At 35.8% G+C, this 25721-nt stretch overlaps 1 protein-coding gene across 1 annotated transcript in view; it reads left to right on the top strand.

Annotated features, from left to right (window-relative positions):
- MED13 (mediator complex subunit 13) overlaps window positions 1-16861 on the top strand; it is a 92961-nt gene extending 76100 nt beyond the window's left edge. Inside the window, exons 20-30 of the mRNA XM_027870309.1 lie at window positions 403-865; window positions 3405-3621; window positions 4896-5087; window positions 5313-5536; window positions 7769-7911; window positions 8506-8664; window positions 8857-9042; window positions 9813-9961; window positions 11320-11493; window positions 13736-13836; window positions 14186-16861. Of these exons, the coding sequence (XP_027726110.1) occupies window positions 403-865; window positions 3405-3621; window positions 4896-5087; window positions 5313-5536; window positions 7769-7911; window positions 8506-8664; window positions 8857-9042; window positions 9813-9961; window positions 11320-11493; window positions 13736-13836; window positions 14186-14318 (2141 nt within the window). The 3' untranslated portion in view covers window positions 14319-16861. The remainder of the gene's footprint in view (window positions 1-402; window positions 866-3404; window positions 3622-4895; window positions 5088-5312; window positions 5537-7768; window positions 7912-8505; window positions 8665-8856; window positions 9043-9812; window positions 9962-11319; window positions 11494-13735; window positions 13837-14185) is intronic.
- Window positions 16862-25721: the final 8860 nt, after the last annotated feature.

Genomic DNA, 25721 nt, shown 5'->3' with positions numbered 1-25721 from the left:
TAATGACTTCAGAGGGGTAGGATTGTGGTTAAGTAATAAATTACTTCTTTGCAGTGATGTTTACACAGTGTTAAATACACAGCATAATTTTAACCTTTTAAGTTGATAACCCTCTTCTCAGAAGAAAAAAGGAAAGTTTCTTATTCTTTGGAAATATAATTTTTTTTAACTTGAATGATCATTTACATGATGAATGCCAGTTTACATCTTCACTTTTAACCACAGTGTCTTAATTTTTTTTATTATGTAAATACCAGCAAATGTTATGTTGCTTATTATAGATGCTTAATATTTATTACAAAAAAAGATTGATTAGAATTTTCTTGTTAACATATTAAATGGAGACCAAACTGGTCAGTGAAAATTAAGAATTAAATATACCATGTGTTCTGTTGCCTTTAGGTCCTTATCTTGCTTCCCAGCCATTGGATAGCTCTTTACTTTCCCAGCCAAATTTGGTTGTCCCCACAAGTCAGTCTCTCAGTACTCCACCTCAGCTGACAAATACTGGGAATTCAAACACTCCATCTGCCACCCCAGCAACCACAACTAGCAGCACTATGACCATGACTTCAGGTAGCTCCGTGTCTTCTGCAGTCTCCACAACTAATTCTACTTTGACTACAACTTCATCATCATCCTCCTCCACCAACATAAGCAGTGGAATGTCAGCCAATAAACAAACTTCATTTCCACCTTTTGGAAGCATGAATAATGCTGCTGCTGGTTCTATGTCTACACAAGCAGCTACTGTTCAGAGTGCCCAGTTAGGGGGGCAACAGCCTCCAACTCTACAGACTGCCGGGGCTTCTTCTGCAGAGGCATCCTCTGGTCCAACTCATCCTCATCCAGAAGTGTCTGAAAGGTAAAAACATTTATTGTAAATGAGAAGTAACCTGTTTGGAATAAATTTTAGACTTAATTTTCCCATGGGAATTTAGTTTTAATGGAAATTTAACCTGTAGTAGTTTACATATACAAAACTTTAAAACTTGAGGAGGAGTTTGTGTATTTCACCAATTTTTTTTTAAGGAACTGAGTTCTAATCCTTCAGATCAGTTTACCGTATACTTGGTTAGAACTCTGAATGCATGAGTGATCCCATTCCATCCCATCTTCTCAATGAAATTGCCCACTCTGTCATCCTCACTCTCTCATTAAACTTCAGTCTCTTCTTGTCTACTGGTTGTTTCCCTACCACATACAAATGGCCTTATTCTTTTTTTTTTTTTTTTTTTTAGGCAGTTGGGGTTAAGTGACTTGCCTACAGTCACACAGCTAGTACGTGTCAAGTGTTTGGTCTGAGGCTGGATTTGAACTCAGGTCCTCCTGACTTCAGGGCCGGTGCTCTATCCACTGTGCTACCTAGCTGCCCCAACACCCTTATTCTTTAAAAAACAAAAACAAAAACCCAGCAACACAAAACCTCTTACTTGACTGGCCAACTCCATTAGCTATTCAAATATCTCTTGTTTTTTATTCCTAAACTCCTTGAGAAGGCCATCTACATAATTGGTGCCTCTACTTCCTTTCTTTTCACTCTTTTTGCAGCTTTCAGCTTCATTTATGTCTTCAGATTTACTGACAATCTCTTAATTGTTCAATCTAATGTCCCCTTTTTTCAGTCCTCCTTTTTCTTGACCTTTCTGCAGCCTTTGACACTGTCAGACACTCTTCTCTCTAAGTTTTTGTGCACTACTCTGTCCTGATTCTCTTCCTACCTGTCTGATTGCTCCTTCTCGGTCTCCTATGCTGGATCTTAATCTAGGTCATGCCCATTAACCTTGGGAGTCCCCCAAGATTCTGCCTTAGACCCCTTTCTCTCCTATACAATTTCCTACGGTGATCTCATCAACTCTCATGAATTCAATTATCTCTTTGATGATGATTCCCTAATCTGCTTATTTACCCTTAAGTTTTCTTCTTAACTCTAGTATCCCATATCCTGTCCCCCCCCAAGGCACCTCCCAATTTCAAATTTGTGGCCAGGTCCTTTAATTCTACTTTTATAACATCTCTTTTATAGTTCCTCTTCTGTCTTTTAACACTGTTACCACCCCAGTACAGGAACTTGTCGCCTCAGGCCTGGATTATTTCCGTAGCTTCCTCGCCAGTTTTGCTGCCACAAGTCTCTCCCCAGACTAGTCCATCCACTCAGCTGCCATAGTGATCTACCTAAAGCACAGGTCTGACTAGGTCATTCTCCTACTTAAACTCCAGTGGTTCCCTATCACCTCGAGGATCAAATATAAAATCTTCTGTTTGGCACTGAAAGTCCTTCATAAGGGGATAAGAGCAGGGGGATGATAGAGGGAAGGGCAGATTGGAGGAAGGGGGTAATCAGAAGCAAACACTTCTAAGGAGAGGCAGGGTCAAAAGAGAGAATAGAATAAACAGGCCGGGATAAGATGAAGGGAAATATAGTTAGTTTTTTACAACATGACTACTATGGAAGTGTTTTGCATGACTACACAGGTACAGCCTGTATTGAGTTGCTTGCCTTCTCAATGAGGGTGGGTGGGGAGGGAGGAAGAGAGAAAATTTGGAACCAAAGTTTTAAAAACATGTTAAAAATTGTTTTCACATGCAACTGGGAAATAAGATATACAGGCAATGGACTATAGAAATCTATCCTGCCCTATAGGAAAGTAGAAAGGGAAGGGAATAAGAGGTGGGGAGATAGAAGGGAAAGCAGATTAGGGGAAGGGGTATTCAGAATGCACACCATCTTGGGGTGGGGAGAGGGACGAGATGGGGAGAAAATTTGGAACTCAGAATCTTGTGGAGGGGCAGCTAGGTGGCGCAGTGGATAGAGTTCTGACCTTGAAGTCAGGAAGATATGAGTTCAAATCCAGTCTCAGACATACGACACTTGACTTGCCCAGGGTCACACAGCTAGTTACTGAACCCCAATTGCCTTGGGAAAAAAAAAAAACAAAAGAAAAAATCTTGTGGAAAGTCCTTCATAGCTTTCCTCTGACCTTTGTAGTCTTTTATCCATCTGCAATTCAGTGACACTAGCTATTAACTTCCTTGTTGTTCTTCAAATGAGGCACTCCATCTCCAGACTTTTGGTATTTTCTCAGGCTGTCCCCCATGCCTAAAATGTTCTTTCTCTTCATCTTCACTTCCTGGTTTCCTTTAAGTTCTTATAAAATCTTACCTTCTGAAGGATTAATGCTAATCCCCCCCATTATCTCCAATTTATCCTGTATATAGTTTATTTATACATAGCTGTTTGCACATTGTCTCCCATCATACTGTTAGCTCTTTGAAAGTATGGACTATATTTTGCCTTTTTTTTTTGTATCCCCATAACATAGTATAGTGCAGTACTTGGCACAGTAATAGGCATTTAATAAATGCTTATTGACTGACTATTAAATTTTCTTTTTAAATTGTAGCACTATGGATCGTGAGAAGGTGGGAATCCCAACTGATGGTGATTCACATGCAATCACTTATCCGCCCGCAATTGTTGTTTACATAATTGATCCTTTTACATATGAAAATAAAGATGAGAGCTCTAATTCTAATGTATGGACCTTGGGTCTACTTAGATGCTTCTTGGAAATGGTCCAAACTCTTCCACCTAATCTCAAGAGTACTGTTTCTGTACAGGTAAGGGTGATGTATCCTACGTCATTTAAGATTGTGTGAAATAGCTTGGTGTTTAGGTAAAATTGAGCTTAACAAGGCATTTTAAAGGATATTCTTTACTTTTCTGGATTTAAGTCAGTTTTCTAAAATGTCTAGTAGCAACAGCAACTTGTTGCTTTTGTGGGATGGGACAGGAAGAGAGAGGAATAAAAGATATGTGTATGTGTGTGAGATAATGATATGTAGGAGAGTGTATTTGTATATTTTAATATTTTCCATCTGATAACTTTCTGGACAAAAAAATTGACATGGTAATCTGGTTAGGTTTCAAAAATGTTTCATTTACCTTGTCCACTTGTTTACATTCCCCATCAGAAACAAGGAAAAATATTTATATGGAAGTAATTGAAGTCTGTGGTGCTAAAGGGTGGGGGATTGGGGATGACAGGGGGAAAAATATTTGACTTCTCTGTCATACATAACAGGGTTTGCACAAGTTTAAAGGAGATTTTGACACGTCTCTGTTGTCTGTTACAGACTATACCAGAAGTAGCTAAAAGTTGGGGTGAGCTAATACTACTAAGTTGTTGAAATTTTTTCACTCAGAACCTATCTCTTTTTAAAGCATTTAGGTAGTTCTTAAACTCAGCCTTTGATTTTTATCCAGGTTGACTGTTTATCAAAATCCATTTAACTAGAAAAAAATATTAGGAAGCTTCATTTTTTTTTTGGCTGTATTTTATAGCCACATTTCCTAAATTTGGTTCCATGGAATCCTGGTTTTGTACATGTGAATGTGAATAAGGTTCCATGAGAAAATCAATGCTAGCTCCAAATGGTCACTGACATCTTCAATGTGTAGCCTTGTTCCTGAGACCGGTTGGAGCCAGGGGGAGGACAGAACAATTTGTTGTACCTGGAATAGGGGAAGAAGTAGAGGAACCTGAGAGTGGTGAGCACTCATGGTGGTGGGGCATCACCACTCCTTCCTTCATTGTGACAAACCTTAGATTTTTCTTTCACCTGCATTGTGATTTTTTTCTCTCCACATTCCTTTGTCTTCTCCCAGCAATTACCATCATTTATGGGTTTCATCAGTATATTTCCAAGACTAAGAGTGTTCTATGGCCAAGTAGTTTGGGAAAACACTGCCTTATTATTTACTTTGGTTCTCTATCAGTGATTGAGTTCAACATTCTTCCAGAATATCAGTTGCATATATTTGACCTAGAACATAATCTGATCTCTGGATTACAAATTCAGCATTTGTAACATTATTTGTCTGCAATTTCTAGATTGTCCCATGTCAATACCTGCTACAACCTGTGAAACATGAAGATAGACAGATCTATACGCAGCATTTAAAATCTTTGGCTTTTTCGGTCTTTACCCAGTGTCGGAGACCACTTCCAACATCAACCAATGTAAAAACGTTAACTGGCTTTGGGCCAGGTTTAGCGATGGAAACTGCCCTTAAAAGTCCTGATGTGAGTATTTTTCCTGAACAAGCTCACTCTTAAATGTTTGTAGGTTTAATTATTTTTGTCTGTGGTTAAGTACAAGAAAAATCGTTTATTATCTTTTATCATTTTCATTTCCTGATTATCTTGTGGGTTGTTTGTTGTTGTTGTTTTTAAATAGGATCTCAGATTGTCATCATTACAGTTATTCCTTATGATGGCATTTTAGTACCTCAATTTCCTGTTTTACAGAGACCAGAGTGTATTCGGCTTTATACTCCTCCTTTTATTCTGGCCCCTGTGAAGGACAAACAGACAGAACTAGGAGAAACATTTGGAGAAGCTGGACAGAAATACAATGTACTTTTCGTGGGCTACTGTTTATCTCATGATCAAAGGTGGCTTCTTGCATCATGCACAGATCTATATGGAGAATTATTAGAAACTTGCATCATTAATATTGATGTTCCAAACAGGTAATAAAATTTCACTGTGTGGGCATTTGTGAACTTTTATTTTAAAGAAGGGATTGTAATAGTCCTTAAATATTCTCATTAGATTACTTTCTATGAGTAGGTTTAAATAGCATCTTCCAAGTTTGTTTATTTTAGTCTAAGAGAAGCTAAAGGGAAAACCCATATTTTAGGGTTTTCACTTAACCTTTTTTTCTTTTTTGTTAGTTTATTTTGAACATCTGCTTTCTTTTTGAGTTCCAGAGTTACTTCTTTTAGTTCTGTATGTATATTTAGCTAATAAGTCTGTAAGCATTTCTTGATTGCTTAATACTGTACTCACACCACTTTGCTAGGCTTTATAGGAAGACAAAACACAGCTAACTTCATTGGGAGGCAAATCTAACACCGGAAATAGTTTATTTTGAGTCAGCTTTAATTAAAGGCCTCATGGCATTAGAATAGAATGATGGATCTGGAATCAAATTCTGCCTCCAGTGCCTATTAGCTATATGACTGTGGGCAAAGCCACTTAATTTCTCTGAGACTCAGTTTCAACATCTATACAATGGGGATAGTATCTGTAAGTTTACCTAATTCAGGGTTGTAGTGAAGCTCAAATAAGAAGGTAGGTAAAGCATCTTGTAACACAATTCAGAGTGTTATGTGAATAGTAGTCGTTTTAAAAATTACGATTATTTAAAAATTTTATTATGATTAAAAAAATTATTATAGGTTTGGTCATGATAGGATGGTTGTGATATAGAGCAAGTACTGGGCCTAGAGTCAGATCTGGGTTCAAATCCTGGCTTAACTACTAGGTAGTTGCACGACTATGAACAAGTCTCTTATGAGATTCAATTAAAATAGGGATATTTGTAGTTCTTACCACTTATAGTTCTGAGAAGAGGACTTCAAAAACCTTTTTAAAGTGCTCTGTAAATGTCAATTATTGCCACAAAAAATATGACACAAGGAGGTCAATAAGGAATACTGTATTCAAATGAATGTTTTTTTTTTTAAATCTGGTTAGTTGGAAATGCTATTTTTGTTTTACACTTAATAGTTATATTTTCTTATGGTGTGAGTTTGGACATGAGGATGGTACTTTATAACTTGAAATTAGAAGACTTGGGTTCAAGTCCGAGCTTTAGGAATTAGTAGTGTGATCATGGGCAAAATCATTTGACCTCTCTGAGTCAGTGTCCTTATCTGTAGAGTGGTATTATGAGGAAAGCACTTTAGTTATATATAAAATCTACCTATTGGTTTGTTTTTTTTTTTTCCTTTCCTTGGCAGATTTGTAACTTGACATTTTTTATATTTGGTCCCAGAACTAGTAAGTTGCAAAGGTGAGATTTAAACCCAGGTCTTTTGACTCTACATCCTTTGCTGTATGGACACTGGGCCAAACTGTGTCTCTGCCCTGATTGGGAATCACAGTTTTAGTTATTGTCTCTATTGTATAAATGGAATGGAATATTTATTAAGTGTTACTGTGTACAAAGAACAGAGCTAAGCTCTAGAGGTACAAATAAAATATCAAAACCCCCCTCTTAAGGTGCTCTCATTTATTGCAATCGATTTGTAAGCTTTCAAAATTAATAACCTCAGAGTTTATACAACTTACCCTTGACACTCAAATAAAATGTTGACATATGTTCTTGTCACTGTGAGCATTAGAGTGATTGTTTAGAGGGTTATTGTAGATGAGAATACTATCATTCAAAAGGAATATCAGTACAGTTTACAAAAACTGTACTGATATCCCCCTGAAGTTTGTGTTAAAGGAATTTGGCATGTAGTTTTTAAACATTAATAATGAAATTGAATTTTAATATCTTGAGGTCTATAGGTATGCATTCATTACATAATAGGCATGTTCCTATTACATTGTTTTTACTAAGTAAAATAAAACAAAACAATGGCATGACAGCCATACTGGATGCAAGTTTGTGTCAATTCTAGATAAAAGTTTTTCTGAGCTAATTTGACCATCTGAGCCAACCATAATTAAGAGAGCATCTGTAGATAAAGTTTTAAATCTAAAACATGATCAATTTTGTGAGCTAGACATACACTTAGTTTTTGACATGCCTTCCTTGCCATCTTTTCCTGTACATAACTGTCTTTAACTCAAGTAGTTGTACATACTTTGAAAGGGGTTTTTGAATAAGAGTAAATATAGAAGGTTTTCCCCCCTTTGTTAGCTTCCTTGGATATCAACAATTATTTCTTTTCATTTGTTCTTCATAGAGCTCGTAGGAAAAAAGGTTCTGCTCGAAGACTTGGGCTCCAGAAACTGTGGGAATGGTGTTTAGGACTTGTACAGATGAGTTCTTTACCATGGAGAGTTGTAATTGGTCGCTTAGGAAGAATAGGGCATGGAGAATTAAAAGGTAAAAACTTGATTTCATTATTTAAATTGCTTTTATGTATGAACCACATGAGCATGCATACAAACTTCAGAATCAGGTTGTAATTAGGTTTGATTTATTTTTTTCTAATCATTTTCAAAAACTCCAAATTAAAGTGACCGATCAGCTTTACATAATGCGTATCATTGGTTGCTACTAGGATAATTTTTTTTAAGAGCTATATCCCAAAATATAAGATGGAAAGGCTCCCCCCCCTTATAATATGCTCATGGGTAATATTCTACTTTTGGCCTTATTGTTGCGTTCCTTGAGGTTGTTGCTCCCTGTTGTTATTATTGTTTAACTTCTAGCTGACCCACCATCATTTGTGCAGGTTTCTATTTAGAAACATCCCTTAGAAATTGGGTAGACACTCTAAGTTAAGGGAATAAAGAATTACAAGAGACTATAGCAAGTAATTCAGGTGGTTGTTATTAGCCCCAGCATTTTAGAGAATGCTGAATTAAACCATTAAATGTTTCTTTTCTCTTGTGTTGTAAACTTTATTCCTCAAGTTAATATTATCATCATTGATACATTGCTTGCATGCTATTTCTTGAATGTTATTACCCACAGATTGGAGCTGTTTGCTGAGTCGCCGCAATCTGCAGTCTCTTAGTAAAAGACTAAAAGATATGTGTAGGATGTGTGGTATATCTGCTGCTGACTCTCCAAGCATTCTTAGTGCTTGTCTGGTAGCAATGGAGCCCCAAGGATCTTTTGTTATTATGCCAGGTTAGATATCTTGCTTATATTTGAATTACTCTTTACTTCTTTCCTGCCCTTAAGTTTGTAAATGTAGGGTATCCAAAAAGTCTTAAAACAAAGCTTAAAATTGCATGAAGACTTTTAGAATATCTCATATTACATGAGACTCTGTTTATCCCGATTTTTGCTAAAGGAAAAAATTTTCTGGTTCTTTTTTAGATTCTGTGTCAACAGGGTCTGTATTTGGACGAAGTACCACTCTAAATATGCAGACATCTCAGCTCAATACCCCACAGGATACATCATGTACTCATATACTTGTATTCCCTACTTCTGCTTCTGTGCAAGTAGCTTCAGCCACTTACACCTCTGAGAATTTGGATTTGGCTTTCAATACAAACAATGGTAAGAGATTGTGCAGGCTTATATAAAAATCAATAAAGGAACAAAATTTAAAATGTATTTTGCATTCCCTTTCATGTTGAGATTCTCACATGCTAGAATGTTAATAACCAAGCATCACAAAATAATTGTAGACACCTTTGAGTAATAATTGTATCTCCATTCAAACTTCTATCAAAAAAAAAAAGAATAAAATTTCAGGGTTACTGGTAATTCTCTTGCACAATTCCAAATGACTTCTCAAATCACTTGATACAAGTATTCTCTCAGTATTTTATGGTTTTGTACTACAATTTGAATATTTCTTTCATAGTGAAGAAGACTTGGATCTGCTTTAAAAAAAAATTGTTCCATATCAAGGTATATGATAATAATAGTCAACATTTATATAACGCTTTAAGGTTTGCATATATTTTTACATATATTATTTCATTTGATCCTCACAAGAATCTAGTGAGGTAGGTGCTGTTATTGTCCTTATTTTCCAGAATTGGGAAAACTTGAGAAAGAAAGATTAAGTATCTTGCCCAGGATCAAATAGTCAGGAGATGTCTGAGGCAGGATTTGAATTCAGGCCTTCTTGACTTAAAGGCCAATACTTAGACCAGTATGTTAGCTGGGGAAATAGGGTATGTATCCATACCTCCCATCTCCATATCTGTGAAGGTCTGTTTTAGTATACTAAATCATATATTTTCTAGAATTTCTCAAAAAAATATTCTATGGAATTTGGAAAATATTATGATTTTTCCACTTTTTTTTTTTCTGTACAGATGGAGCAGATGGAATAGGTATTTTTGATCTGTTAGACACAGGAGATGATCTTGACCCTGACATCATTAATATCCTTCCTGCATCCCCAACTGGATCCCCTGTACATTCTCCAGGATCTCATTATCCTCATGGAGGTGATGCTGGCAAGGTAACTACTGTAATAAAAATAGTTGGTCATCCATGTGGCAGACATGTTCTTTACTCATTCACCTAATAGTCCTTTATGCATACACTATATACATAATATATATATGCGTAATATAGATAAATATACTTATGCATAAAATAGAACCTCTTTTGTCTCCTGGACATCGACAATAATTGTTTGGCACTTGTCCCTTACTCTTCTACTGTAGATATCTCAAATTACATGTCATGGAGTGGATCCTATAAGGCTTGATAAGTACTCTTATAATTATGGCCTCCATTGTCTGTTTTATTTAGCTTTTTTTTTTTTGACGAAGTGCTGAGAAAAAAGCCACAAGCCTTTGTTTATAATTTGTCTTCTATCCTTACCATTGCCCCTGTTGATCTACATAAACTTCGATGAAGTTCTAATTTCAAATTGTTGCTGCTATCGTCAGGGTTTTGGCAAGAAAAGCAATAGTGCCACGAATATTTTTGTAGTCTCGCTTATTAGGAAGCAACTTAAATAGCTTCTGCAAATAACTGAGTTGTACTTTTAAAATGCAAGTTTTAAAAAATGAAAATTAATCATTCTTTTCATGTTAATACTAATTGTATGGTAGACTTTCCCAGATATCCTGAAGTAGTCTTTCAAATTTCCTTTACTACCCATTACTGCAACTATTTTGTAAATGAAGGATTGGGCTTAAAAGCCTGTCAGTTATAACTGGTAATATCTATCAGGGATTAAAAGAAATTTACTTGAACCATAAGCGAAAATTGGTCTTTATTTAATAATCACACCAAATATTTTCAGTGTGTCAATAGATCTGTCGTTTCATGAATATTGCGACACCATCTTGGGATTCTTGCTTATGTTTTCCCATAGACTCTGCACAAAGAATCCACCCAAGATGCTTAGAAGCATGGTTCTTTTACATTCTCTGTGTCTCCGAACAGCACTCAGGATGTTTATATGTTATCCTTCATTCTTGTCACATAATATTCCACCTCCTTTTCCAGTTATATGTTTCCTTAGTGATTATTCTTTCTGCTATTTCTCATATGCCATAAGCAAAACAATGTATGGCTTCCATGTGCTCATCCAGCATTTCATTGCCTTTTGGCACTTTGATTCCTCAGAGGTTGTATTAGTCTAAGATTCCCAGCCATCCAGCATCAACAGGAAAATGTTTAAAAAAAAAAAAAAAGGTTGGAGTTTATGGTGAGGAGTGGTTTCATAACATTACATTGTACTACAGTTTCCCAAATACAATCCAAAGAGTCACACCAAACGTGATAAATCATATTATGTTTTTATGTGGATGTCCCTTTGTTACTCTTATAAGAACTCAATTTTATCTCTTGTCCATTCTAAAGGGTCAAGGTACAGATCGGCTGCTTTCAACAGAATCTCATGATGAAGTAACATATATTCTTCAGCAACCATTGGCCCTTGGTTACTTTGTATCAACTGCCAAAGCGGGTCCGTTACCTGACTGGTTTTGGTCAGCATGCCCTCAAGCACAACATCAGTGTCCCCTCTTTCTTAAGGTATTACTATTTCTATGCCTTTTATGGAGTGCCAATTAATAAATTTGGGATATAGGGGCAGAGGTATGCTGGACCCCAGATTGGCAGGTGATGTTAAACTTTTATTGTGAGCATTTATAGTTCTACAAATCAAAACTTGAGCAAAGGGATAGAGAAAATGTTAATAATGCAGATTAAATTTAAAAGTGTATACTGTATTCATTTTGGGAATAAGACCCCAGTTAAACATTTACTAGCACATTCTTGGATGGGGTTAACCATGTTTTGCAATGTAAAATTTTAAAATTATTTGTTTTGTTTTGTTTTTTTTGACACTGGATCTTGGGGCTAAGCATATTGGTGGCAGACTTAGTGCAGACCACTGATCAGCATAGCTCACTACAACCCCTAACTCTTGTGCTCAAGCAAACTTCAGATTCTTCATTATTAGGGTTATTGGCACATGCCACCATACCCAGTCATAGCAAAGATTTTTAAAGGAGAGTTTCTAGGAATGTTTAGATGCAACATGAGCCTTTAAATGGGAAAAAGTAGGTGTAAGAATAGCATTGTTGTTTTTTAATTTTTTTCAGTTCTTAAGTATTAAAGTGACCATCAGGGCTGTATTAATAATAACTAACATTTACATAGCACTTACTATGTGCTTGGCACAATTGTTTTATTCTCACAACAGTCCTCAGAGCTAGGCAGTATTAGTGTCCTTATTTTACAGTTGAGGAAATTGGGGCAAACTGAGGTGAAATGCCTTGCCCAGGTCCATACTGCTAGTAAGTGTCTGAGGTCTTCTTTGAACTCAAGATTTCTGACTCCAGGCCTGGCACTCTACCCACAGCACTGTCAGCTGCCTTATACATTTCCAAACATATACGTTGTAAACATGAGATTCTGGAGTGGGAAAGGACCATAAAAATCATCTAGTCCTGCCTTCTTTGTCAGATGAAAAAACTAATGTGCAGAGAGGTTGAGAGGCTGCCCTGAATCTTGCATGGAGTTGGTGCAGAATGAGGTCAGAGCCCCAGTTACCCCTCACTGCCAGTGGAATGTTCTTTCTCCTGGACTGTGCGGTATCACTTTAGAAAGTGATGGCTGCACCATCTTCCCAACAAAGCCCCTGACAGCTTCAACATTATTTTAGCAGCACACTTTTTAAAAAGAGTCAATAATAGTTACTATTAAGCTTTGTGTGGTGATACCTATGTGAAAATGTCAAAATCAGACAATGGACTCTTATAATTCATGCTTTCTAGAAAGATCATGAAAGTCTGAAGTTGTTAAAGTCAATACTAATTGACTGTGCTAATGAGATTGTCATACTTTAGATATACTACCTTGATGGAAGCTATAGTTTCATTATGAACCATTTCCCTCCCCTGCCTCCTACCCCCCCAATTAATTAGTTTTCATTACATCTAGTACCAGGATTTTAAGAAATACATTATGATAACTATAGTTAATACAGTTGGTCTCATTCATAATCCTTTGTATTTTGTTTTACACATTTCAAAACGTTATACTGAGAAGGCTTTACCAGAGGGGTTCATGACACAAAAAAAGGTTAAGAATCCTTGATCCTAGTGGATTTGAGCTCTAGAATGCAATGCAGCAACCACCAGAAACTATTCAGATTCTTTTGGTATGCTGAAATTTGTTTATGCTGAACATTACTTGTAGAACTATAACCTTAGGGGTAGGATAGGCATATTTTCTATCCTCTTCTGGTAATCCTTAGCTAGTAACGATGTCATCACTCTTGTTTCTGAATAATCAAATAAATTAGAGCTTTACTTTCAATGTTAGTTTTCTTAGGTTGTACCCTTTTTTCCCTGCCCCCTTCCAGGTTCAGGGCCCTGGGCAATAAATATATCTACATAATATGGCATTATTGACTTGAAAACAAAAGTGGGTCATCTCCTGGAAGATTAAAAGTAATGTATTTGAGATTTGATCTCTAGTGATCATTACAGTACATTTTGAAGCTAAAGATCTAGGCAAGTTGATAATTATAAAATTATGGAAATCTTTGTTCAAACTGGTTGCCTTATGATTGTAAAAACGGAAATAAAAAGACATCTCAGAATTTTGTCATGCCACATAAGGAAACCAGCCATTTTTTTAATGACTCTAGTTAATTGTACATGATGAAAAACATTCGCATTTTTAATAATCTAGTTCAGTAACACAAGAATAAACACAAAACCAATTAATTTTCTTCAAGGCAGTTTTGTTTCATTTTCTTTCCTAGGCCTCTTTGCACCTCCATGTGCCTTCAGTGCAATCAGACGAGCTGCTTCACAGTAAACACTCCCACCCACTTGACTCAAATCAGACTTCAGATGTCCTCAGGTATTTGCCTTCTTTACCATTAAGGTAGAAATTTGACTTTCTTCTAGTGACTTTATGCGTTTAAGGGAGTTTTGGTTTTGGTTGGAACTCGTATAGAAGACCCTTTCCAAAAGCAACTTTTGGATAACTCTGATTAAGTATTTCCTTTCCCCACCCCCACCCCACCCCCCAGCTCTGCCCTCTATCCCCCCCCCACTAATATGCTTTTGAATACTTCTTTTACCTCCCTTCTCCCTCTTGCTTTTTTTTAAAGTAACTTCAGTTGAAAGAGATGGAATTTAGCACAAAAATGATTCTAAATACTACATTCTAAATAAAACATGACTCATGAAGTTGATTTGTTTTTCAGGTTTGTTTTGGAACAGTACAATGCACTCTCCTGGCTTACCTGTGACCCTGCAACCCAGGACAGACGGTCATGTCTCCCAATTCATTTTGTGGTGCTGAATCAGTTATATAACTTTATCATGAATATGCTGTGATCTTCTGAACTGTGCAAGAAAAGAACAAGGAAAAGGGATTTTATTTCATTGCAGGACTAAGTTATAATCTTCTCAGTGCAAGTCATTTGTGATGGGGTATCATTCTTCTTACTTCAACAAATATTGTTTTGACCCGGGGGGAGGGGGCTGTAACCCTACTGTTTTTCACTGATCATATACCGAACTCTTTAGGATTAAGATGATTGATCATACAAAATGTATTATAACATTTTAGTAGCAAAAATTAACCTTTTTTTTTTCCAGTCACAGTATTTGTGAAAGTAATGAGCCATAGTGCCCAGTCATGTTAAATGAATATTAAAAGCATGGAGAAGAGACACAAGGAACAATGAGTTTAGCATATGGCTTCAGAACATCAAGATGTTCTTGTATTGGATTATAGTACCTAGTATTCAAAAATGCCTGCATCTTATTTATTGTAAGTTTTTAAATGTATAAATTGTCTTATATTTCTTAACCTCTTTTATAAAAATTTTCCTAGAAGGTTTATACTGCCTTCTTGCTTTAAAGCAATTGGTCTAAAATATATGTAATCGTCTTAATTAAAAGTTGCAGTAGGGTTGCTTTTAGAGTATTATTTTTTTGTAAGGGGGTGGGTGGGACAGTAAATTTGTATTGTCTTGATGTACAGTTTAATGGGGATAGAGGGGGGTTAATGTCCATGCCATTGTGTGTGGAAGATTTACAGCTAAGCTGTAGTTGCAGAGTACATGTACAGTAATGAAGCTCACTGTGTTTATAAATTGAAAAGGTACCGGGTCTTACAGCATTTTATATATCACACCTTTACAGAGTAACATGATGGCAATATACAAGTGATATTGTTAGGTGGTTTAACTTGTAGTGAGAATAAAATTAATTCTTCAGTTATATTTTGTACTATGGTTTAGGGCTATGACTAATATTTCAGGTCTTTTCCATTAATAGAAATTTAGTGTTTATGAAATATTTGCTACCAGATACTGACATCCTGATGTTAATATGTAATTTTTTAACATCATGCTGAAAAGATTCTCAGTTTCAATGCCAAGATCTAGGCATTATTTCCAGGGTCTTTACTATAAGGTTGAAATTTAGTCCAGCTCTAGCCATTTTACAAATATTTTTAAAAGCAGTCACTCTTTTTTTTTTTTTTTTTTTTTTTTTGGAAGATCAGGTATGCGTGGGTGTGTGGGTGTGTGAATGGGGGGGGGTGTGCAAGCAAACTGTGGTGTAAATAGATTCTCAGTGAATTCTGGTATTCAGACTCTATTCCACTAGTGAAATAACCATTTTCTAAACTTCTTAAGCCTGATTCCCTTTGCCTTTTTTATTTATTTAATTTCCTTGGTTTGGAGGTGGCAGTCCCAAACACTAGAGTCCATACTTTTCATCATACAGCTCAGATAAGGTGCATGCCAAGGAGGTTCTCACCTCCCTAAAGAAGGGACTTGAATTTGAGGGACTTTAATTCACCCCTTCCTTCATCACAACTCCCCTCACCCCTTCCCCCTTCCCGTCCTTTTTGCACATGCCAAGATGATGGCTGCAGTTATGCAGTTTCTACTCCCTTGAAAATCCCTTCTACAGTGCTGTTCACATGAGAGCCCATTAGCCTCCTATTTGGAGGTAGGACTGACTTGATTCTGTAAAATGCCGCCTAGTCTACCTATTTCTCGGAAGCAGTCTGGCAAAACTCCTATTAGTGCACTCACTAATCCTCTACAAGGACAAAATCACTTGTATTTACAAAACTCCAATTTGATTTGTTTTTTTTTCCCTGAAACTTCTGTTTCATAAATACAAAATAACTATCTGAATTATCACTTTCATATGAACAACCTAACTTCTTTGAATTGTGTATATAAAAATAATAGCAACTCCTGTTTTTGTACAAAGAAAATGTTCCATTGATGACAAAGGTTTTCAGTCATTTCTTCAAAATAATAGTGCAATCCAGATGGTCAGCTTATTTTGATATTGAAGTGTAAAGATCATATCTCTGCATTAATTTTTAAATTATGCTAACACAATACAGAGTCAGTTGGCATGTTTTGTTCTATAGCTTTTTAAAAACTTGGCTGGGAATTGAGAGAAAAGAGGCTAATTTGGGATTTCCAGAAGTACCCCCTTTTATATTTTAAACTCAGCAATGACTGTCCTTATTTCCATTGTTGAAATTTATTAGCCTGAAGTGAACACACCTCCAGTTTGAAACCAGGTAGAAGTAAAATTTTAAACTCTTGACAGTGATTTTTCTACTTGTAGCCATAAGAAGGAACCGGGTTCCTAGATATAGACATCCAGGATCGTATTATACAGTTCAATTTTTGTGGGCTAAATATTCCTCAAACATAGGATTTGCTGATAGGATTTCTTCTCTTCACCTCTCTCCTTCCCAATGTTATCCCTTTCCCCCCCACATGTCAACTGAAAGTCAAACTGAAAATTATCTAATAGCCATTAGGAAAGGTCAGGAGACCCACTTCAGAAAAAAAAAAAAAAAAGAATCTAAGACTTTTATGCAGGATGATGGATCTGCTTGACATGATGACATGATATCCATTGCAGGCAATGGAAACATTCAAACCAGCAGCGGCAAGAAGCATGCTAAAGTTAACCTATTTGGCTTACTTTTAAATAAAATATTTCTTACCTGTTGAATCAGTTTTCTCAATAGTGATTAACATTCTACCCCTAGGGTGGTAATGACTAATTTATTGTACTGACTTATCTACAAAACTGTCACAGAAGGGTAAGAGCAGTTTTTTAAATGTGCAAGCTCAATATTACAGTTTGTACCAATGGATCATCAACAACTTGAATCCTTGTTCATTACAGTGCTCATATCTGTGTTCTGTGCAGTTGTCCATTAGGAAGCAGAGTGGAAGTTCCGTATTTGGGGATTTGAAGTGATAGTTATGTAATGTCTGCTTCCAGCCAGTCAGAAACATCTAGCCATACTTTTCTTATGCAAGCCATTCAGTTATCAGGACTGTGAATTAACACTGTATGAATAAATTTCTGTACACCTTATTGTTTGGCCAGATGGCCACCAAGTGTACTTATGTGTAATCCTTAAATTTTAAAGTAGCTGTAATTTTTAAAATCTTTCTAAACTTTTCTGAAACCACTAAAATTAAGCTCTTACTACTTAGTCAAATATCCTCAGCTGTATTCGTACTCAATTGTCAGTATGGCACAGATTACTGTATTAAAATATTCTCCTTTCGTCTTCATATTTACCTTCTGAGGTAATTTTTTAACTTAATGTGTTACTACAAAGATTTGCAGATCTTTAATCAAGCACTATGTTAATACTGTAATATCAAAATACTATGTCTCATTATTTAAAATGTTCAAATTGAATAGATTAAAAGGAAGTTTTTAAATGCTGTTGCATCATATAATTTGCTACACAACCACCTATGGCATCGCATATCAGTCTGATACATTTAATGTTACACAGAAGTAATGCTTTGGTCTGGGTTTCCTCTAAAGAATTTAGTTTGTCTAAATTAAGTAAAAATGTTCTTGACTTACTTTTGTTTGCCAAGACAAAATATCATCAGCTGGATTTGCTCTTTGGTTTTTTTTTTTTTTGTGTGTGTGTGTGTGTGTGGGCCCAGAACTGTGGTTCAGATTTTTATTTATGTGTTTTCTCTTTCAGCGGAGTATTAACTAGCAAAACTGGATTTGGGACCTAAGATACTCCTCATGTTAACTTTTTAATGAAATTTTAAAATAGCTTTAGATTTCAAGGTAAACTGGATTTGCGGACCTTAAAGTTATGGGTTTAAATTGCAGATTGTGACATCATTACTGGACATGTCAGCAGCATCATAAACCCTCTCAAAACAGCTGGGTCACTTTAATAAGGGGAGTTTTTAAGTTCTTATTTAGCAATGACATTTAATATGGTCCAATTGTGTTTTTTTTAACATGATAAAAAAGAGAATAAGGAACAAACACTATTGCTGCCGAATGCCATAAACACTGAGTTGTACAAATTGTGATTGAGGAAATGAAAAAAAGTTTATACTTTTTAAAAAAAAAAAAGAAAAAGAAAAAAACTTCAAATGGAATAAATTATTCATGAAGCCTTCATTGTGGTGTCTCATTCTATTGATCATATTTCTATCTCAAGTTTATGCAAATATATATTAGGAAGCAGCTATTCTTAACACGTCGTCATATAAATGGGAGGAACATTCTAGAAAGCAATTTATAAGTTCTTCAAAACATCCTTTTAGCTCATCCATCTCTGAAGTATTCATTTAAAAACAACTTATTTGTTTGTATATGCATACATTCAAATAGGTTCGAGACCATTTACCTTAAAGTACTGATTTAGTTGAAGAAGGTAAAACTGTCATTTAGAAGCAACACATACAGCCTTCTTCTAGCTTCTAGTTTCAATGAATTGGCCCAATGTGTTTTGCATACATGAAGTGGGGCATAAGAAAATGCATTTGTTTCTAACTCATGCTGCAAATTAGCCATGTTCTATCAATTCTGATGGAACCAATCGTTGGAATCTGTCTTCTTTTAAGTCTTTTTTTTAAAAAGCTGATCAAATGACCATAGCTGGAATTTGTCGCTGTCATTTTGAGGTAGTTACTATGAATAAGTGAATTTTTTTAAAATTGATAATTCTTTAAAACAAAAGGTACGTATTGTTGAAATTGGAAAGTATACAGTGGATAATGCTGCCTCCTACATTTTACATCATTTTTTGATCACTGACAATTTGCATTGCTTCTGATTAATTCTGCACTTCTACTGCAGTACCATATATTTAAATAAAAATGACTGAATGCAATATGAAGCTTCTTTTTTGTATTCACTTATAGTTGCAAACAACCTTTCTTTACTGTTTTTAATTTTCACTTGAAAACTGAGTAACTTTTTGCTACTAAGGGATTATTTATCCAAATAAAAATATTTTTTGTGACTATAACCCAATTAAACATTCCTTTATTTAAGAGATTACATATGCTTTTACTTTAAGGACTTGAGACTACAGTGTTCAAGGAAATCATATTAAGTTAGCACTGTTCACACACTTTGATAAAGGATATTGTTAATTCCCTACCAAACTGCTTAAATTATGACATATTTCTACCAAAGTTAGGACTTGTTGAACCATTTATTAAGTATTGCCAGTTTGCAAAATACTTACCTCTTTTACCCTTTGAGCTGGGAGTTTTAATCTTTTTTGTGTCATAGATCAATAGGACAATCTGGTAAAACCTATTGATTCCTTGGATCAATATTTTTAAATACATAAAACACAATACATAGGAAGCCAATTATATTGAACAGTTAACAAATGAATTTTTTTTTAAACACACATACAGACCCTGGGTTAAGAACTTCTGCCACAGAGGATCAGAGTCACAGAAATTAAAAAATGAATAAATGTAATTTAGTAAATTTATGATTTATTGTTCCAGAAGATGTATAATGCTTATGGAAATATTTAGTAATTAGTCTATGCCACTATAGATGTAATGGGAGCTCAATAATACAGGCTGATTTAATCAATAGACTGGTGAAATAACTAGAAAGTGGTAGAATTTAGTTATGCAATAGTGAGAGAAATATGTATGGGACGTTTTGGAATGAAAGTGATTGAACACTGAATCCTAGAAATATTAATTGTGGAAGGTAAATAAGATGGTGAACTTCATGTTAAAAGTCCTACCAGTTGAAGCACACAGCAGGTTGTGGCATGTATTTCAATCTCTCACCCAAATTTATTTAAATTTACCAGTGTATTATTTAAGTTCATTTTGTGGGTGTGACTACTGACCCCACTAACCCACATCATAATTGCAGTCTGCCTAAGTAAACCATTTTTTTGGGTTGCCAAAAAATTAATTGCTGTAGGTGCTGTAATACTGGGTTCAATCTGTTAGACTGTGTACTCTGTTGGACAATTTATGAACCTGAATTCAACTCCACTAATATATCTGAAGGGGACTCTGATGAAAGTTATTATACTTGGATTTTGTTGTTGATTTGATGATAATTTCATAGCTGAATTTATAGTTCTCCTTCGGCAGAAGTTGTAGTCTTTGAAAATTGCTATGATTTAAGTTGTTTAAATTTAGATAATAGTATAAGGAAGTTAAAGTAGATTTAACAATTAAGTGAAACAAGATTTGAAAAAAGTCAATGTAAGAAATCAACTGTAAACAAGTTACATCTTTCCTGGTTGAACAAAATTTGGCTAGTTCTGATTAGGCAAAGTGAATTTTTTTTCCTAAAAATTATAGACAAAGAGTAGATCTTCCCTGGAGATCACATGTATACAATAACCAAAATTAAGATAACCAATTTTTCAATTCATAATGGGGTAAATGCTAATGTATCCTATGTTATGTCAGTTTGTACTGTATTGCTGAAGCTTTTACTCATTTTTTTATTTTCCAAATCATTTTGAATTCATCATTTGTGTGCTCTAGAAAGTGTTTGAACCTAGACATTCTTAAGGCAACAAATCCAGTACCCTTTCCATAAGAGGATTTTTTCCTCAATATAATGTAAAAATGTATACAGACAAGTCTACACTTAAAATGAAAGCAGAATTTGAAATGAACTTAAAAGGGACCACAAAGCAAATAAGTTTTAGATGTTCATTTACTTGTACTTTATTGTACAGTAAGCCTTTAGGTAAGAATGTTATGTAGTCATTTGATTAGTCTATGTGGATGGTTAAGTTTATAATAGTATTGAGTTTGGGTGACTTTACTACTTAAACTCTAATGGATCCTAAGCAGATCTTTTTCAGTTCTCTGGGTCTTAGTTCTATATTCTGTAAAATAAAGGGGTTAGACTACAGATGACTTCTTTGGTCCTTTCAGAAGCATTGTTCCTTTTAAAAATCTTGCCTTTAAATCACTAATCTTTTTGGTTATGGGTTAAATCTTACTAGACGTTTTCTTTTTCCTTGTAATGGCTTATATCATCATTTTCAACTAGGTTTTGGGAAAAGACCAATCCAAACATTTAAGCAACTAATATGTGCATAATTAGTGATCTACTCCGATACCTTTTCTGGGGCCTGACTCTTCAGAGGTGGGGAACCTGGGGCCTCAAAGACTACATGTGGCCTTTTAGTTTCTTGGGTGTGGCCTTTTGACTGAGTCCAAGTTTTGCAGAACAAATCATTTTATTAAGGGGATTTGTCCTGTGAAGTTTGGATTCAGTCAAAGGGCCATACTTGAAGACCTAAGTTCTTGAAGGCTATTCCAAAAGAGCATAAGCTTGTGTAGGTTCTACCATATTGGAAAGGGTGTAGAGAACAGTCCTGGCAACCAACTACTTTATGCTGGTTTGCCTAACTAAATAGAGAAAGACTTACCACCATTAGCCATCTACTTGTTGATGAAGTCTTTAGCCATGACACAAATACAAAATGATTTTCAGTTGGGTAAAGTCCCCTGTGCTCCAGGAATGAGTAGTGGAAAAGCAGGGAGACACTGCTACCAATAAGCATTAACTTAACTGTTGGTACTCTAAATGTTAGATCTTTGTCCTTTTAATGAATAAGTAGATATTTGATTGGAGAAACTAAACCATCAGTCTTGATATTTTTTCCATTAACACAACCTGAAAAAAGGAAGTTACAACTGAATGCAATGATGGCTCACAGGCTCTTTATTGAGCGCAATAAAGAAGTGTGCAGAGTTGGTCTTCCTGTGTTTTAAAAAATATTTTAGTTTTATTAGCACTTATGCATAACCATTTTAGAATAAATATATTTCTTCCCCTTTTCAGCTCAACCATCCTAATAACAAAGAATCCTAAAGGGGGAGAAGAGGAAGCAGTTTTGCAAAACCAACCAATTCAACTTTCTCAACAGCACATGTAACATTGTACACCCATATAATACCCCCAATTATACATAAGGGAGGGTCAGTCAATATTAAGTGCCTATTATGCCAGGCACTGCTCAGTGCTGGGGATATAAAGAAGGCAAAAGAGAGTGCCTACTCGCTTTTGAAAAAGCAATGTACAAACCATTTTTGACATGTTCCAAATTCTACCCCTTCCTTTTTCCCCCTTCCCTGAGACAGTAAGGAATATGATATAGGTTATAAATATGCAATCATGTAAAACATTTCTATGATAGTTATTTTGTGCAAGAAAATTTGAACAAAAAAGAAAGAAAGTGAAAAATAGCATGCTTCAGTCTATTCAGACATCAGTTCTTTCTCTGGAGGCAAATAGCATTTTTCATCACAGATCCTTTGGGATTGTCTTAGATCATTGTATTGCTGAGAATAGCTAAGCCATTCACAGTTCTTCATCATACAATATTGCTATTACTGTGTAAAATGTTCTGGTTCTGCTTACTTCACTTTGCATCAGTTCATGGATGTCTTTCCAGGTTTTTCTAAAATCGTCGTGCTTGTCATTTCTTATAGCACAATAATATTTCATTGCAATCATATACCATAATTTGTTCAGCCATTCTCTAATTGATGGGCATCCCCTCAATTTCTAGTTCCTAGCCATCGAAAAAAGAGCTACTATAAATATTTTTGTATAAATAGGTCCTTTTCCCTTTTTTTTAAAAATATGTCTTTGGGATGTAGACCTAGAAGTGGTATTGCTACATCAAAGGAGTATGCACAATTTTATAGCCCTTTGGGCATAGTTACAAATTGCTCTCCTAAATGGTTGGATCAGTTCACAACTCCACCAACAGTCCGTTAGTATCCCAGTTTTCCACATTCCCTCCAACATTTATCATTTTCCTTTTTTGTCTTTTAGCCAATCTGATAGGTGTGAGGTGGTACTTCAGAATTGTTTTATTTTGCATTTCTCTGATCAATAGTGATTTAGAGCATTTTTTCATATGACTACAGGTAGCTTTGATTTCTTTTTCTGAAAACTGCTCATATCCTTTGACTATCAATTCAGGAGTGGCTTATGTTATAAATTTGGAGAGTCCCTATTGTCAAGGAGCTCCGAAGTCTGCTGGAGACAATATGCCAAGAACCACGTACCAAATAAATTATGTGCAGGATAAACTAGAAATATCAACAGAGGTAAGGTGCTGGAATAAAAGGGATAAAAATCAGAAATGGTTTCCCTTCTTTAGAAGGTAGTTAAAATTTGAAAGAAGTCAGGAGACAGAGATGAGAAGGGAGAATACATTCCAGGGATGGGGGACAGTCAGTGAAAAGGCAGGAGTTGGAATGAGTATCTTAGAGGAACCTCAAGGAAGTCACTGTGCCTGCATTGAAGAGTACTCGATGGAGAGTGGGTGTATGGGAAGGATGTAAGTTGTAAGATGATTGGAAAGGCAGAGGACAGCTGGTTACAATGGGCCTTTAAAGAGAAACAAGATTTTCTATTTGATACTGGAGTTTGGGAGTGGTGGAGACATAGACCTTTGCTTTGGGAGGATCACTGGCAGCTGAGTGGATGAAGGCCTGGGGTACTGATAGATGTGGCAGGGAAACTAACCAGCAAGCTATTACAGTAGTCCTTAGTGTGAGGAGATGTTCTGCACCAAGGTGATGGCAGTATCAAAGGTCAGAAGGGAGAGTAGATAAGAAATGTTACAATGTCCATGCAAACAGATGAGATCAAGTTAAATAGTATAAGGAAGATGAGTCAAATATACCTCAACTGGTGCCAAGATTGATCATTATAACATAGTATTTAACTTTGGCATTTTGTTTTATTTATATTGTGCATATTGATTGGTTCCCTAGTTCTATTTACTCCATATTAGTTCATATGGGTTTTGCCAAGCTTCTCTGAATTCTACATATTTGTCATTTTTTGTGGTCTAAGAATCAGTTATGTTCATGTTCCACAATTTGTTTAGTCATTCCTCAATCACTGGGCATCAATACCATTTCCATGGGGCACTTAGTTTTATGTTTTACCCTTCTTGATGAACTTTCTGTAATCAACAAACACCTCTATTAAGCTTTACTAAGTGCCCAAGTGCTAGAGATATGAAGGAAAAGCCAAAAAAAGAAGCAATTGTCGTCAAGGAGCTTTCATTCTAATGAAAACAAAATATAGGTGCAATACAGAAGAGATGGAAGGTAACTTTAGGGAAGGGAAGCATTTATTAAGCACCTGCTCAGTGTCTGGCACTGTGCTAAGTGCTTTTACAAAATCACCTCATTTGATCTTCATAACTGTGAGGTAGTTACTGTTATCCCCATTTTATGATGGAGGAAATGGAGACAGATAAAGTGGCTTGCCCAGGCTTACATAACTAGTGTCTAAGGCCATATTTGAACTGGGATTTTCCAGAATCCAAGCCCAGTGCTCTATCCAATGCTCCACCTAGCTGTAGCTACAACTTGGGGGAACAGGCAAGGACTTTACAATTTGAGCTGTCTTAAAAGGAAAGCCAAGGATTCTAAGATGGAGAGCAATCCAGGCATGGTGAAACCCTGTGTAAAGGCACAGAAATAGATGGAACATTTCTGGGGAACAGTTAGTAGGCCAGTATGGCTGGAACATAGAGTGTATGGAGGAGAATAATTTAAGGGTGGAAATATAGGTAGGAGACAGGTTAAAAAGAGAACTAGAGTGGTGCAGTGGAAATGGACAGAGAAGGACAGATCCAAGAGATGATGTAGAGCTAGATTTAACAAAATTTGACAACTGATTGGATATGTGAGTTGAAAGTAAGGACTCAAAAATGACACCAAGGTATTATACCTGGGAGTTCCAAAATGGGGTATGTTTGAAAGGAAATACAGGAATAAAATGTCAGAAGAGCAATAGTGTTCAGGATAGTTCAGCCCAGGGTAATCTACCTTGCAAATCTGAGCTTAACCATATGTGACAAAGATAAATATTCAAGAGGTTTTTTTGTTTTGTTTTTGTTTTTGCTTCTTCAGTACCTCAAACAAGAGAAAGGTAAGAGGAGTGAGTAAATGTAGCAGTCAAGGACAAGCAATAGCAAGAGTGACAACAGAGAGACCAATAAATTTCTTTCTAAATGTACACAAGGAGATAGAAGGTGGAAGTCTGCTGGAGGTAACAAGGAAGAGGCAGGGCATGGGTCATTATGGAACATAACAAAATAAGCAGAGAAATTGGTTCAGGTACCACAAACACAAGATACAGACCCAAATAGAGACTTTATAATGAGTGGGTCAAAGAACAAATCATAGAAACAATAATTAAGTAAAAGAAAATTTTTGGGCGGGGCCAAGATGGCAGAGTAAAAGCAGTGACTTGCTTGAGTTCTCCCCCAAACCCCTCCAAATACATGTAAAAAATGGCTGTAAACAAATTCTAATGCAGCAGAACCCACAAAAAGACAGTGAAACAAATTTCCAGCCCAAGACAACTTGGATGGTTCATAGGAAAAGTATATTGCATCGGGCTGGTAGAGGTGTGCAGTTCAGTGTG

The sequence above is a fragment of the Vombatus ursinus genome, unplaced genomic scaffold (assembly GCF_900497805.2).
Source record: "Vombatus ursinus unplaced genomic scaffold, bare-nosed wombat genome assembly UNPS02014797.1, whole genome shotgun sequence".
Classification (NCBI taxonomy): domain Eukaryota; kingdom Metazoa; phylum Chordata; class Mammalia; order Diprotodontia; family Vombatidae; genus Vombatus; species Vombatus ursinus.
The sequence above is the reverse complement of the archived record's forward strand: the minus strand, read 5'-3'. Positions and strand labels throughout refer to the sequence as shown.